Source organism: Austrofundulus limnaeus, unplaced genomic scaffold (genome assembly GCF_001266775.1).
Source record: "Austrofundulus limnaeus strain Quisiro unplaced genomic scaffold, Austrofundulus_limnaeus-1.0 Scaffold66, whole genome shotgun sequence".
NCBI classification, from domain to species: Eukaryota; Metazoa; Chordata; class Actinopteri; order Cyprinodontiformes; family Rivulidae; genus Austrofundulus; species Austrofundulus limnaeus.
Window position 1 is genome coordinate 56,977 of NW_013952468.1, and position 11,652 is coordinate 68,628.

The window sequence follows — 11,652 nt, forward strand, 5'->3', positions numbered from 1 at the left end:
TATATATATATATGGGTAAATGTGTGGTTCTCTGGTAGTGTAGACCAGTGGTTCCCAAACTTTTCAGCTTTTGACCCACAAAATAACAGCAGCAGAGACCTGTGCCCCCAACTATTTTTGGATGATAAACATTTTTATCAGGTCAACAAAACACGGGCATAGTAACAATATTTATTATACTACATTTATCCATTTCAAACCTCACTCCTTTGTAACAACTAAAGCAAAATGTAATTAATTCAGAAAATATTTTCAGGACCCCACCTTAAAAGTTTTGGGACCCCACTTTGGATCCCGACCCCAACTTTGGGAAACACTGGTGTAGACAAAAAACTGTGGCCTCTTCCATCGTTTAAGTTGCCCATCCCTGTTTTACAACTTGGAGCTTAAATCACAAGATAATTTAACACTTAATATGACTCACAGAACAAAATCAATCATTCTATTCCAAACCAATCACAAGACGGTTTTTAAAAAGGCATCACCCTGAGCATAATGTAAATAACACAGAATAACACTGTGCCTTTTTTCCCAAGAAGGAGCATGTCCAAACCTGCAGCGCAGCGTTAACAGCCTTGTTGGCAGTACAGGTGTTCCTCGCAATCTGTCAGATCTGACCTACATAACTGTAAGTGTGTGTTCACTGTAAAACAGACACACACATTATCCATGTTTGTCGCAACGTGTTCCCTTAAACTGCAAAGGAGTTCATCGGAGACGTTTGTGTTAAGGACTCCAGCTTGCATTTTCAAACCGGACCATTGTATTCTCTCACTCACACTCTGAAATAACAGAAGCGCCAGACYGAACTGGAGTAAAGACGTTCTGTTCTCAACTAACTGGCAAGAAAAGTGCAGGGATTTTTTTTTTCCTTTTTGATCTCCGAGCCTCAACAAAACACACAGCCGTCTATATGGAAGTTTCACAGAAAAGTCCACAAACATCGAAATATTAAAAACTTTCCAGGGTTTTCTGATATTTTGAGATTATTTGTCCTGGAATGTAAAAACACTAGACTACAACCGTTCTATTATTAAAAAAAGGCATTACACACACTTCCTCTTGCAGTGTTTATGGCATCTAACAGATAAGCCGATGGCGGGAAGTGGTGTGACAGTAACGGAATTCCCACAATGCATTTGGACCACTTTAGGAGTTTCCAAACATTTAATCTAAAAGCACTGATAAACATTTTTACAAAATGCAATGTTATTTCCTGTCCTAAATGAACTGTAGTGTTTACAGAGTAAAAGCTTTTTTATTTAACCTTCTACTCAACAGATCAAAAGTTTGTCTGGGCGTTCCTGTGACACGTGGACAGCTTTAAATGAATTTTGTTTACATTTGCCAGTCTCGCATGTCAAGTTACCGCTTCTCACCTTGCTGTTCTGCATGCAAATAAGTGTGTCAGGTTCAGCAAATGCATTGTTTCTAATCAACAGGAGTTAAATCAAGTCAGCTCAAGTTTTCTGCTTTATCAAACCCTTTTTTGCCTGTAAAAAGAYGCACAAACTTGATTTATCGCTCACAAAGCTGATTTATTAACAATGCAGCGAGGATTGTGTCGGTCTAATGAGCATAACAGCAGACACAGTCCATTTAGTGTGTTTGCCTTCATGAATATATGATTATGCAATACACAAAACACTGGGTGGAGGATATGTAGATATAATTTCTATTTATTTATTTATTTATTTTTACCCACAATGTGATCTACCAAATCTGAAACTGGTTGCAGTTGCTGCTTGTGTCTAAATTTAGCACGTTTGAAAGGCAGGTGAAAACTAGCTCCGCTCTGCTCTGCCAGTGTGTGACAGTAATAAAATTAAGAACTATCTCACTTTAATGTAAAGAAAACATAACTGCAGCTTCATTTCAATTTGCAGTCTTTGTGGGGGTTTTTCACAAATATAACCCGCATTACAAAAATTGCACGCTGACAAAATTCACGATTAATGTAACGTTTTCTTTGAACTCTTTTAGAAATAGAAAAAGAGAGAGAATAACTTCCTGCACCTCTCAGTCAAACGGTCATCTCTGCGCTCGCCTGCACCGAACCCTCTTCTTGCAACTCTGCATTTTCTTGCATCTCTATCGTTTTCCTCCATGGCGACCAGCAGCGACACACACAAAATCCTTGTTTCAATGGGCAGTCCGCACAACCTTTGCACCTGTTATCATTTTAGTAAATCGCATGCCACGCAACTTATAGCGCAGGCTATTTTTTTTTTTAATTTGCCCAGCAAATTAGCGCTCATTTTTTGAGATCTTGATTAATCAGCTAACATGTGTCATAATTTCAAAATACCATTTGCAACGTGAACAAATATTTTGTTTATGTGGTTTATGAGTGCTGTCCAGAGTTGAAGTTTCGTACTACACCAGCTCAGATATTCAGCCTGACCAGCCATGATCTGTGATTTCTGGTCATTCACATTCTATCAGCTGCCTTGGCTTGATAGGAAACATTGACTGCATGGAGAAAACATGAAGTTAGCTTTATGGACTGTCTCCTCGTCCTTGAAAGCCACTATCCTGCATGTTTTAAATGTTTATTTGCTCCAAAACAACCAATTTAAATGCAGAACCTGAAGAGGTGATTCAAACACTGGATCAGGTGTGTTGGAGCAGAGTAAAACATGCAGGATAGCAGCTCTCAAGGACCTGTAGAGTGTTTACGAATAACATCAGAGGAAAAACACGAGTTGTGGAGGCTACTAGAAGGAAACTGTTTTGTACAGAGGATTTTTTATTGTTTATTTATTTATGGTTTTTTTTGCTATTCTTCATGTGAGCTGGTGATCAGTTTTAGTAGAGGCTCAGCTTGTCCATATTTATCAAGWCACTAAAATTAAATTCCATACTTTGGAAACCTGATGAGAAATACTGTATTTCACTCAGTTTTCATCTAAAAGGTTTCCTTCAAAGAKCTGAGGTGTTACCCTTAAAAGACAAAATGTGAAAAATGTTATGTCATGTAATTTCACAAGGAAGGGGAACTTATGAACAGGTGACACAGAGAAGGTGTTTCTGTTTCACTTCTCATAATATYATTCTCACAGTTATTTGACTCACTTTGAACCCCCACCACATACATGTTGTCAAGTGTCAGCTGAAACTGTCCTGTCATTTCCTCCTGACTGACTGTAAACACCACCTGAAGGTGAGGTGGAACTTCAGCAACAGGCCCACGTGACCACACCTGGCGTCTGAAAATAACTTCTGATGAATAACAGAGAGGGGGAACTTGAGAATAACTTATTGTACATGTAATATCTGTCCGGGCGGGTGGAGGCACAAAGGGCTTGTCCCGGCACGCCGTCGACTCGTAGTTTTAGTGCTGGAAACTATACGAACTATGCTGTGTGTTTGCACTTTTATTTCACTAAACTAACCTGCGTATGGTGATTAGCTACACCTACTGTCATAAAAAAAAAAACTTTAAAATAAGCGCAGACCCAGAACACGGTGAGAGATATCGGTTTGTCGGAGTTAATTGCTTCAAAACAAACAAACTAGACTGGTTTTACTAACCTCCACGACGAAGTAGCTGTTCCTTTATTCATTAGCAGAGGGTATATGTCCGGAAAACTGTCATACTGCTGGTCCCAGCTGCGTGTATCACAGTACTTCCCTCTTTCTGTCTTCCATCATCCTGAATGTAGCTCCACGGAAGAGCCGAGGGGCGGAGTCTAAGCTTCCTTCAAGACWGCCGGGGGGGCGGAGTCTACGCTCCCTTCAAAAGGGCTGAGGGGCGGGGTCTCCTCTTATCTTCTCCCTTAGAGAAACCGGGGGGCGGAGTCTACGCTCCCTTCAAAAGGGCTGAGGGGCGGGGTCTCCTCTTATCTTCTCCCTTAGAGAAACCGGGGGGCGGAGTCTACGCTCCCTTCAAAAGGGCTGAGGGGCGGGGTCTCCTCTTWTCTTCTCGAGGGGCGGAGTCTCCTTATCTCACAAGGAGCCGCACTGGGAGGTTCCAGGTATTTCAAAACTAATAATTCCTGTTCAGACCCGGTTAATTCAATCTTATACAACAAACCAAACCGCTAACTAAATTATAGCAATGCTAATGCAAAAAAAGCAGGTAATCTATCTAATGAAGCAGGTTACATCACTTCCTTGCTCTCCCACGGAGCAGTGGTGCCAGTGGAAAGAAACAACTCCCCTTTAACATGAAGAAACCTCCATCAGAACCAAGCTCAGGGTACGAAGTCATCTGCCTTGATTGGCTGACGTTCCCTCTGACGTTTGAGAGGGACAGATCCCAAAACTTTCAACTTAAATTCTATCAAAACGCAGTTGTACTAAAAAATGACTTAAAGTGTGCTAAATAAAAATACACATCACTGTTCAGACTTGCATAATAAACAATTTCGTAGTTAGAAATTATCACAAATGCACACGTACAAAGCGGGTCGACCTCATGTGCTTAATTCATTTCAATTGTGCCTAATTTCTAAGTATGAAATGGTGCATATGTGCATTGGTATATGCACATTTTTATATATGACATGTATAGTGTTTTTTTTTCCTTTTATCTTTATTCTTTTCACCCTCTCCTGTATTGAGCTGCAATGATTTGCAAATTTCCCTACTGTGGGATCAATAAAGTTTTGTCTTATCTTATCTTGTCTATTTCCTTTTCACTTCACAATTACGTGCACTTTCTGTTGGTCCATCACATAAAATTATGGTAAAAATATAAATGGGAAAAAAATCAAGCAGGTATATGCAAACTACGCTTCTAAGATCATCTTCATGTCTGTAAAGGATCAGGAAAAACACCACATATTTTTCTTCTATTGTTTTATTTATATTTATCGGATTAATTTTCTATCAGACAATAAAAATCAGGTTAAAATCAGTCATTCTATAGTAACAATAACTGTACCTTTCCCAGTTAGATCAGATGTTAAACAGCTTGAGTAAATACAGAAATGAAAAATCTCAATTAAATTATGAAGAGACAAAACATCTTCAGGCACATCTTTTCTTTAGAAATCAAGTTGAATTATACAGCAAGGCTTCAGAATAAAACTCCCACTATCCAGTGCAGTATATCAAAAAGCTACAAAAATATGCATGGGGTAGTTTTATTTCTACTTTTATTCAGTACCAACATTTATGCATGCTTCCAGACAGAATAAAAAATGTTTCTGCTGTCCACATCAGTTTTTAAAAAAGATGTTTTCAAACCATTTTCTATGACTTTAGTGGCAAACTATCATACAGACTAATTTAAAAACATAGTTGTTTCCATAAAATAAAAATAGTGCAGGCAGATTTGATTTAACATTGTCAAGACGGCACTTTATTTAAAATTGGTATTCGTAAACAGGGTTGATCCAAAATAAGAATAAAAAAAAAAGGTAAAGTGGGGTTGGACCTCTGAAACGTGACGTTTCCTCTTACAGTTTATCCTTACAGAACACTTGGTTCCTTTCAAACACCTTCAGAACATGCAGTCACACAAACTGATGCAACAATTCATCATTCAGCATCATTAGGGAAATCTAAAGTGTCAGTCCTCTCCGAATCGGAGATAATTACAGTAAAAAGTGCAGAATTTCATCCCCAGCTTCAAACTTTGTCTGCTGAAGGTCCCATTAGATCTCAACTTTTATTAACTGGAATGAAGTGTTGTTGGAGACCGTTACAGCTGACCTTGTGCAAACCAAGGGACACCCTGCAGGAAACAGTTTTCAGTATTTGATCCTAAAAGAATCATATGATCATAAAAACTGTTTGGGTTTAACTACAGTTCAGGTTTGCTTTAAATCAATAAAATTCAAAGTACAAAGATATGTCTGAAACCTGAAGCGACAAAAAGCATCAACGGGATCAGTTCACTCTTAATTTCTAACCTGACTGGATAATAAATCATTATGTCTGTTTAATCATTTTCAATGTCTGAAAGCGTGTTGGACTAATTAGTTTTCTTATTTTCAGGCACTGAAGAAACGAAGAAATTTGAGACATAAAGAAAGCATTTGGGGAACAAAAATTGTGCAAAATTCTTATTATTTTTAGGATTCTTAAAGCTATTTTGTGAGTTTAATTTTTTTAATCAAACAGAAGCCCACTCCTCTATCAGGGTTAGTGTTTGTTCTACCAAAACTTTCAAAAGCCTGAATGTGTTTAACTTTCCTGCTCAGAGAATAAACAGATGAAGAAGAGGGGCTAAATTTCTCATGGACACAAAGTAAAATCCATCACTGCCACCAGCTCAAATCAAGGTCACCAGCTGTAGTCCATCGATGAGCTCACAGTTTCGACCGCAGAGGCTTCAGGTACTTGTGGAAGGATTCATGCACCTGAAAAATAAAATGGGTTTAGAGCGAGATAATGCATACWTTTCAGTTGAACAAAGCAGGTCTGTTGCAGGTTTCCTGTCATATTTATATTCAGTTCYTGAAACCTGTGCATCAAAGACAGCATGACTGTTTTTTTTTTCATCTTGATATGATGAAAAACAAATATTGTCAAATGTATCAGTGTTTCTTCTGTAACCCTTTGGGGGATTTTTTTTTTTTTTTTGTGAATTGCTTTTGCATTATCTTGATGAAATTTGAGTTTCCTCTAATCTCTGCACAGCTCGACTGCCATACACTGCCAGTTAATGAAAACAATTTGCAGATACCACAGAAAGGAGAGACGATAACACACTTTGGATTCTGTGATGCATATTTGCAACATTATCCGGCTGCAGCAGCTCTGTCTGGCTCTAATAGGTGAAGTTATGGCTCCAGATTGTTGTTTTTAAGACTTTAAATCCAGCTGTGGCTCAGTCTGTGTTGTAATGGATACGTCTATTTGTTACTATTTCAACCGTCTGCAGTCCCACAAAAAAAAAACGTCAATGTATTGAACCTGAACTAGCACAGTGTAGAGTTATAACACTCATAAACTAAGTTTGATGTTTACCTCGGTGGCATTGAGAGGCGAACGACGAGCCCACTCAAACATTTGCTCATAAACGTTGCCATCGTATCGTCCCAGAACAGAGTTCAGCTTCTTGTCGTGGAAATCAAAGGCGTCCACCAGCGCCACGGCGTTGGGCCTCAGCTGAGCCAGAAGCTCTTTGATCTGAAGGGAAATCTGCAGAACCTGAGGGACGCTCAGCAGTCCAGCCTAAAAACAGACAAACGTCTTCAACTACAACTTGGTTTAAGGCACACATCTCCCTTTGTGGGAGCTTTGAGAGTTTATTAAGAACTGTGCAGTTATTCTATTGAAGGTTCCTTATTTTACCTGCAGGAAGTCTCCAGARTTCTTTGTGATTCCATACGTGGCGTAGAGAAGAGCTAGAGTTGACAGCACTGAGTGCATTGCTGTGTCACCAACCTCTCCCAGCTTGTCAGTGAAGACCTTCAGTACAACGTAATGACAGTGGGCCTAAAAAAAAAAGAAGGTAAATGAATGACCAATGAATGTTGTTTAAAAAAGACAGAAATACAACATAAGGAATAATAACAGGCACACTAAGGAACTTAATAATAAACGTAGGCCTGTCACAACAAACAATAAATCAATTAATCATTTGATAAATTAAACCGAGGAAGAAAAATTAAAATTAAAACAATAATTTTCATTTGCCTACTTTTTTGTTTTCTTTGTCTCTCCCCCTTTTTTTACTTCTTAGCATAGAGAGGAGTGAACACTGGCGTCAGGTATTTGCCAGGTGCATGGCCTCCTAAACTCTGAAGCATGAAAGCCCATGAACAGGCAGGAGCGTCTTCAGCTTTCTGACACCTTCACGCAGCTGGTGACGCCTTGGGATTGCTGACAGTTGTTTTTTTTCTTTTTACACTACATAAATTTTAATGTAAACCTCCGTAAACAGGTTGTCCTATCATTATATTAGTTTGAACTGGTCTCCAACAATTTTATTCAATTCAATTCAAAAAAATTATTCATTTCATGAAAAAATAACTATATACAATAAAAAACAAAGAAAATATACACATTAAAATCTAAATAAAATGAAAGGTAGCAGAAGTAGAAATCATGTCTGCCCCTTTTATCCCCAGAATATATTCAAACAAAACATAATTTACAAGTTTACAAATTATCATTTATCGCAATAATTTCTGAGACAATTTATCATCCAGTAGAATTTGTTATTGTGACAGGCCTAAATAAACTACTTTATATATTAAATTTTGTTGTGCAAGTGCCTCTGCAGGTTAAAGTAAAGTCATGTTTTAACCCGAACACACACAGACTCAGCAGTGAACTTACATCAGAGGCTCTGACCAGATCAATTGAGCTGTTATTCCAGGCGTCTTCCTGACTCTTCCTGTTCTGTAGCTCCTGCTGGATGCTCTTTGCTGCCATCTCTACCAGACTGTAAACACACACAACGTGCCATAAAATGTGCCGTGCAAACAAACAAACAAAAAAACACATTTCACACCCAAGAGCCCTCACAGAGCTGCCACGTTATCACTAAATCTTATAGAGTTTATTTTTACTCAGCTGCTATAAAATGATTTTAAAGAAGGAAAGTGAAGAAAGGGTCAGCATCACCCACTCATCCTTCGCCTTTTATTGTTCTGATGTCTGAAACTAGCGAGCCACATTTTGTCTGAGACTCTTTGTGCTCACCACAGCTGACACTCTCTGGCAAATGGATTTAGATGTGACTAAAGCGGAGAGCACACGGTGATGTAATCAGCGGAGGATATCGTGTTACTCAGAAAGGATAATAAAGAAATAAGTTTTAGGTGACAGCTGGGAGCAACAGACATTCCTGCAAAACCCATAAGACCAGCAGCGACTGATGTTGACATTATGACATGTTTTTTTTTTGTTTTTTTTTTTTGCATACGGTTATTTTGCTCTTACTGGGCAGCTCGCTGTTTGTAAACTTCCACCAGGCTGCTCAGGTCGTTGGTGTCGACCACCGGTGGTCTGGCAGCGACGGTCTGCGGCTGCAGCCTCCAATCCTGAGACTCATTCAGGTACGACACAATGCCACYGAGTTTCTGGCCTGCTTTAGCCTGCCGGTAGCTCTTCACCAAATATCTGCACAAGAAAAACAAAAAAATTAAAAATAAAAAATAATGAAGAAGTTAGTGAAATATTTGAATTTGTGTCCACGGAAAACTGCACACAAGTTTTTGGAGGTGAAGCGGTTTGCATTTTGTAGAGCTTTACTTCAGAGAAAATCAAATCATACTATCATGATTGTATGAAATCAGGCTGGTGCTCAAATGTCTTCAGGAGTGGCGTCAACGTTGTGCTTAATAAAATCTGGATTTTACTTCAGCAGAGCATCAACTTTGCAGTGCATGATAAAAATGTAGTGACTGGCTGAATCCAGACCACGTAGACTGCGGCCCATGGAGGCCACACCCTTCGCAGTCTGTGTAGGCTGCAACTAATGAGACGTGTATTCACACGTCTTTTCACATGAGGTGTAACTTCATGATATTCAATGTATTATAAAAAATAATTTGGGTTTAGCTCCGGTGTCATTTAACATTTTATTTAACAACTAATTGCAGCAAAAATTTCGTCAGCCAAGTTCCTAAACATATATTTAAACACATTCTTCTGTTCTGTGATGAATTTCCAAACTCCACCTTGACTTTTTTTCCTGTAAAAATTGACAACAGTGCAAYGAATTCTGGGATATCGTTAATCACGAAGGATAGGGTTTGTGGGATGAACTAGAAGATGCTTGTGAATTGTGACAGCCTACGGCGCGGTGCAGTGACAGAATCGGATGAAAAACGCACGCTACGTGGGCTGCAGCCCCTGAGTTAAAATACAGCCATTGGATCACTTTTTGTCACCATTTCACTTATTGTGCTTTGTGAGAAGAAAAACAAAAATATGTGAACGAGAGCAGCTTTCTGGGGGCTGTCACAAGGCTGTTTAGTTTTATATTTCTTTAAATTTTACGAAACAAGCTTGCCCCTGACTTACATAACTTAATCATTTTATGTATCTTGTGTTTATTTATTACTTTTAATTAGATTTTAAAATTCAATAAAAATCTAGGTTAGAAGGCAACAAAACAGAAAAACACCAAGGATGTGAATATTTTTTATGAAACCACAAGCCATCTAAATGTGTTTCAGGTTCTGTGTGTTTTATTTCATTCTGACTCACAGGACCTTTAWTGTTTCTGCAGGAACTTAATTCAGATACAAAAAAAGGGCAAGTTTCTGAAACCCTTCAGGTGATAAAAACACCACACGACTCGTTTCAAAAAACAACACAACCTTTACGGTGTTGACAACGCAAAACACGAGCGGCTTTGTGGATGTGTGTTCTGTTTGTTTTTACTGTGGGCGGAGTCGGAGTGTGCCGCAGCGTTTGTGGCACAATCTCTGTGACCCTGCTTTGTGGGTGTTCTGTTTATGCCTGAATACTTCCAGACCTTTTTTTGTTGTTGTTAAATGCCACAACACAAATCATTTCTAAGTATTTCTGTGRGTATATCTGTTGCACTCTTTAAAGTGTCACCCGACAGGCTGGAAGCATTTCTCAGTGAGGAGTCACCTGGCAGTCTGCAGCATCATGACCGTGTTCTCGCCCTCGTACGTGCAGGTCGGGGTGAACTCCACGTAAATGTCCGGCAAGGCGCTGCTTCGGGAGTAACCRTGGCCGCCGCACGACATGCGGCACACTTCGATGCCGGAGCTGGTCTCCCACGTGGTGAAAGCCTTCAGCCCCGCAGAGAGGGCATGGAGCTGCAGATCAGAGGGAAAAAATTGGGAAATATCTTTAAAAAAATGCCTGCTTTGATTTTCAGCTTCACCTTTGCTGACTGTTAAGCCTTCTGCTCTTTCCCTGCATTACCTGGCTATTAATAATGCAACTATCAAGGAGAAAGTGCTCGCTCCAACAAGCTTAAGGTCATGTTTATTAATTTTAATGAAAGAGATCACTCCATAGCTAATTTTAATGGATTTTGCCTCTGCCTATATTACTTTCTATGTCTCAGCTGGAGGCACATCTACAACCACATTCAAGATGACTGCAACTTCTAAGAGATACAATAACTCAGCTTCACACAGAGATAGTCTGGGGAAATGCATGTAAGACAATTACTAATCCTATTTTTATTTTACAAAAAAGATCAATAAGAATTATTACAAGAAAGCTTTACTATCACCCATCTAATATATTGTTTCATCAGTTAAAATTATTAAAATTTTAGGAGTTGGTTGAATATCATATTCTGCAAGCTACGTATAAAGCTCATAAAAATGTGTTACCTCCAAACATCCAATCAAATTTTGTTAAAAGGGAAAGCTGTTATAATTTGAAGGGACTACAAAATGTTTATTAAACCAAAAATCCGAAAAAATTTGAAGGATAGATGCACTTCAGTAAAAGGTATAAGATTATGGAATAATCTGGAAAATGATTATAAAAGCATTGGGTCAGTGAATTCCTTTTAAAAAAATGATCAAAGCAAAATTGTTAAAGAAATATGAAATTGTTTAATTTGTACGAGTTACTGTTTGAGGAGTTGAACTTTTATTTTTGGGGGAGGCTGTGGTGGAGTGGTTAGGTGAGTCGTCCTGGAACCAGAAGGTCGCTGGTTCGATCCCCTGTCCAGCCGTCTCAGTCGTTGTGTCCTTGGGCAAGACACTTCACCCACCTTGCCTACTGATGGTGGTCAGAGGGCCCAGTGGC

The 11,652-nt window shown here is 39.0% G+C and overlaps 2 protein-coding genes across 3 annotated transcripts in view; both read right to left on the bottom strand.

Annotated features, from left to right (window-relative positions):
* The window catches only part of LOC106518762 (inactive rhomboid protein 2), a 25,121-nt gene extending 21,441 nt beyond the window's left edge, over positions 1-3,680 (bottom strand). Inside the window, exon 1 of the mRNA XM_014010160.1 lies at positions 3,535-3,680. The gene's annotated coding sequence lies outside the window, so the exon portion shown is untranslated. The remainder of the gene's footprint in view (positions 1-3,534) is intronic.
* A 1,108-nt stretch (positions 3,681-4,788) lies between these two features.
* Positions 4,789-11,652, bottom strand: part of acox1 (acyl-CoA oxidase 1, palmitoyl) — a 21,382-nt gene continuing 14,518 nt past the window's right edge. For both annotated transcript variants that reach the window (XM_014010163.1, XM_014010164.1), the window contains exons 9-14: positions 10,510-10,700; positions 8,845-9,024; positions 8,239-8,344; positions 7,249-7,392; positions 6,922-7,128; positions 4,789-6,311 (exon numbers count right to left, since the gene is read on the bottom strand). In XM_014010163.1, the coding sequence (XP_013865617.1) occupies positions 6,261-6,311; positions 6,922-7,128; positions 7,249-7,392; positions 8,239-8,344; positions 8,845-9,024; positions 10,510-10,700 (879 nt within the window). In that variant the 3' untranslated portion in view covers positions 4,789-6,260. The remainder of the gene's footprint in view (positions 6,312-6,921; positions 7,129-7,248; positions 7,393-8,238; positions 8,345-8,844; positions 9,025-10,509; positions 10,701-11,652) is intronic.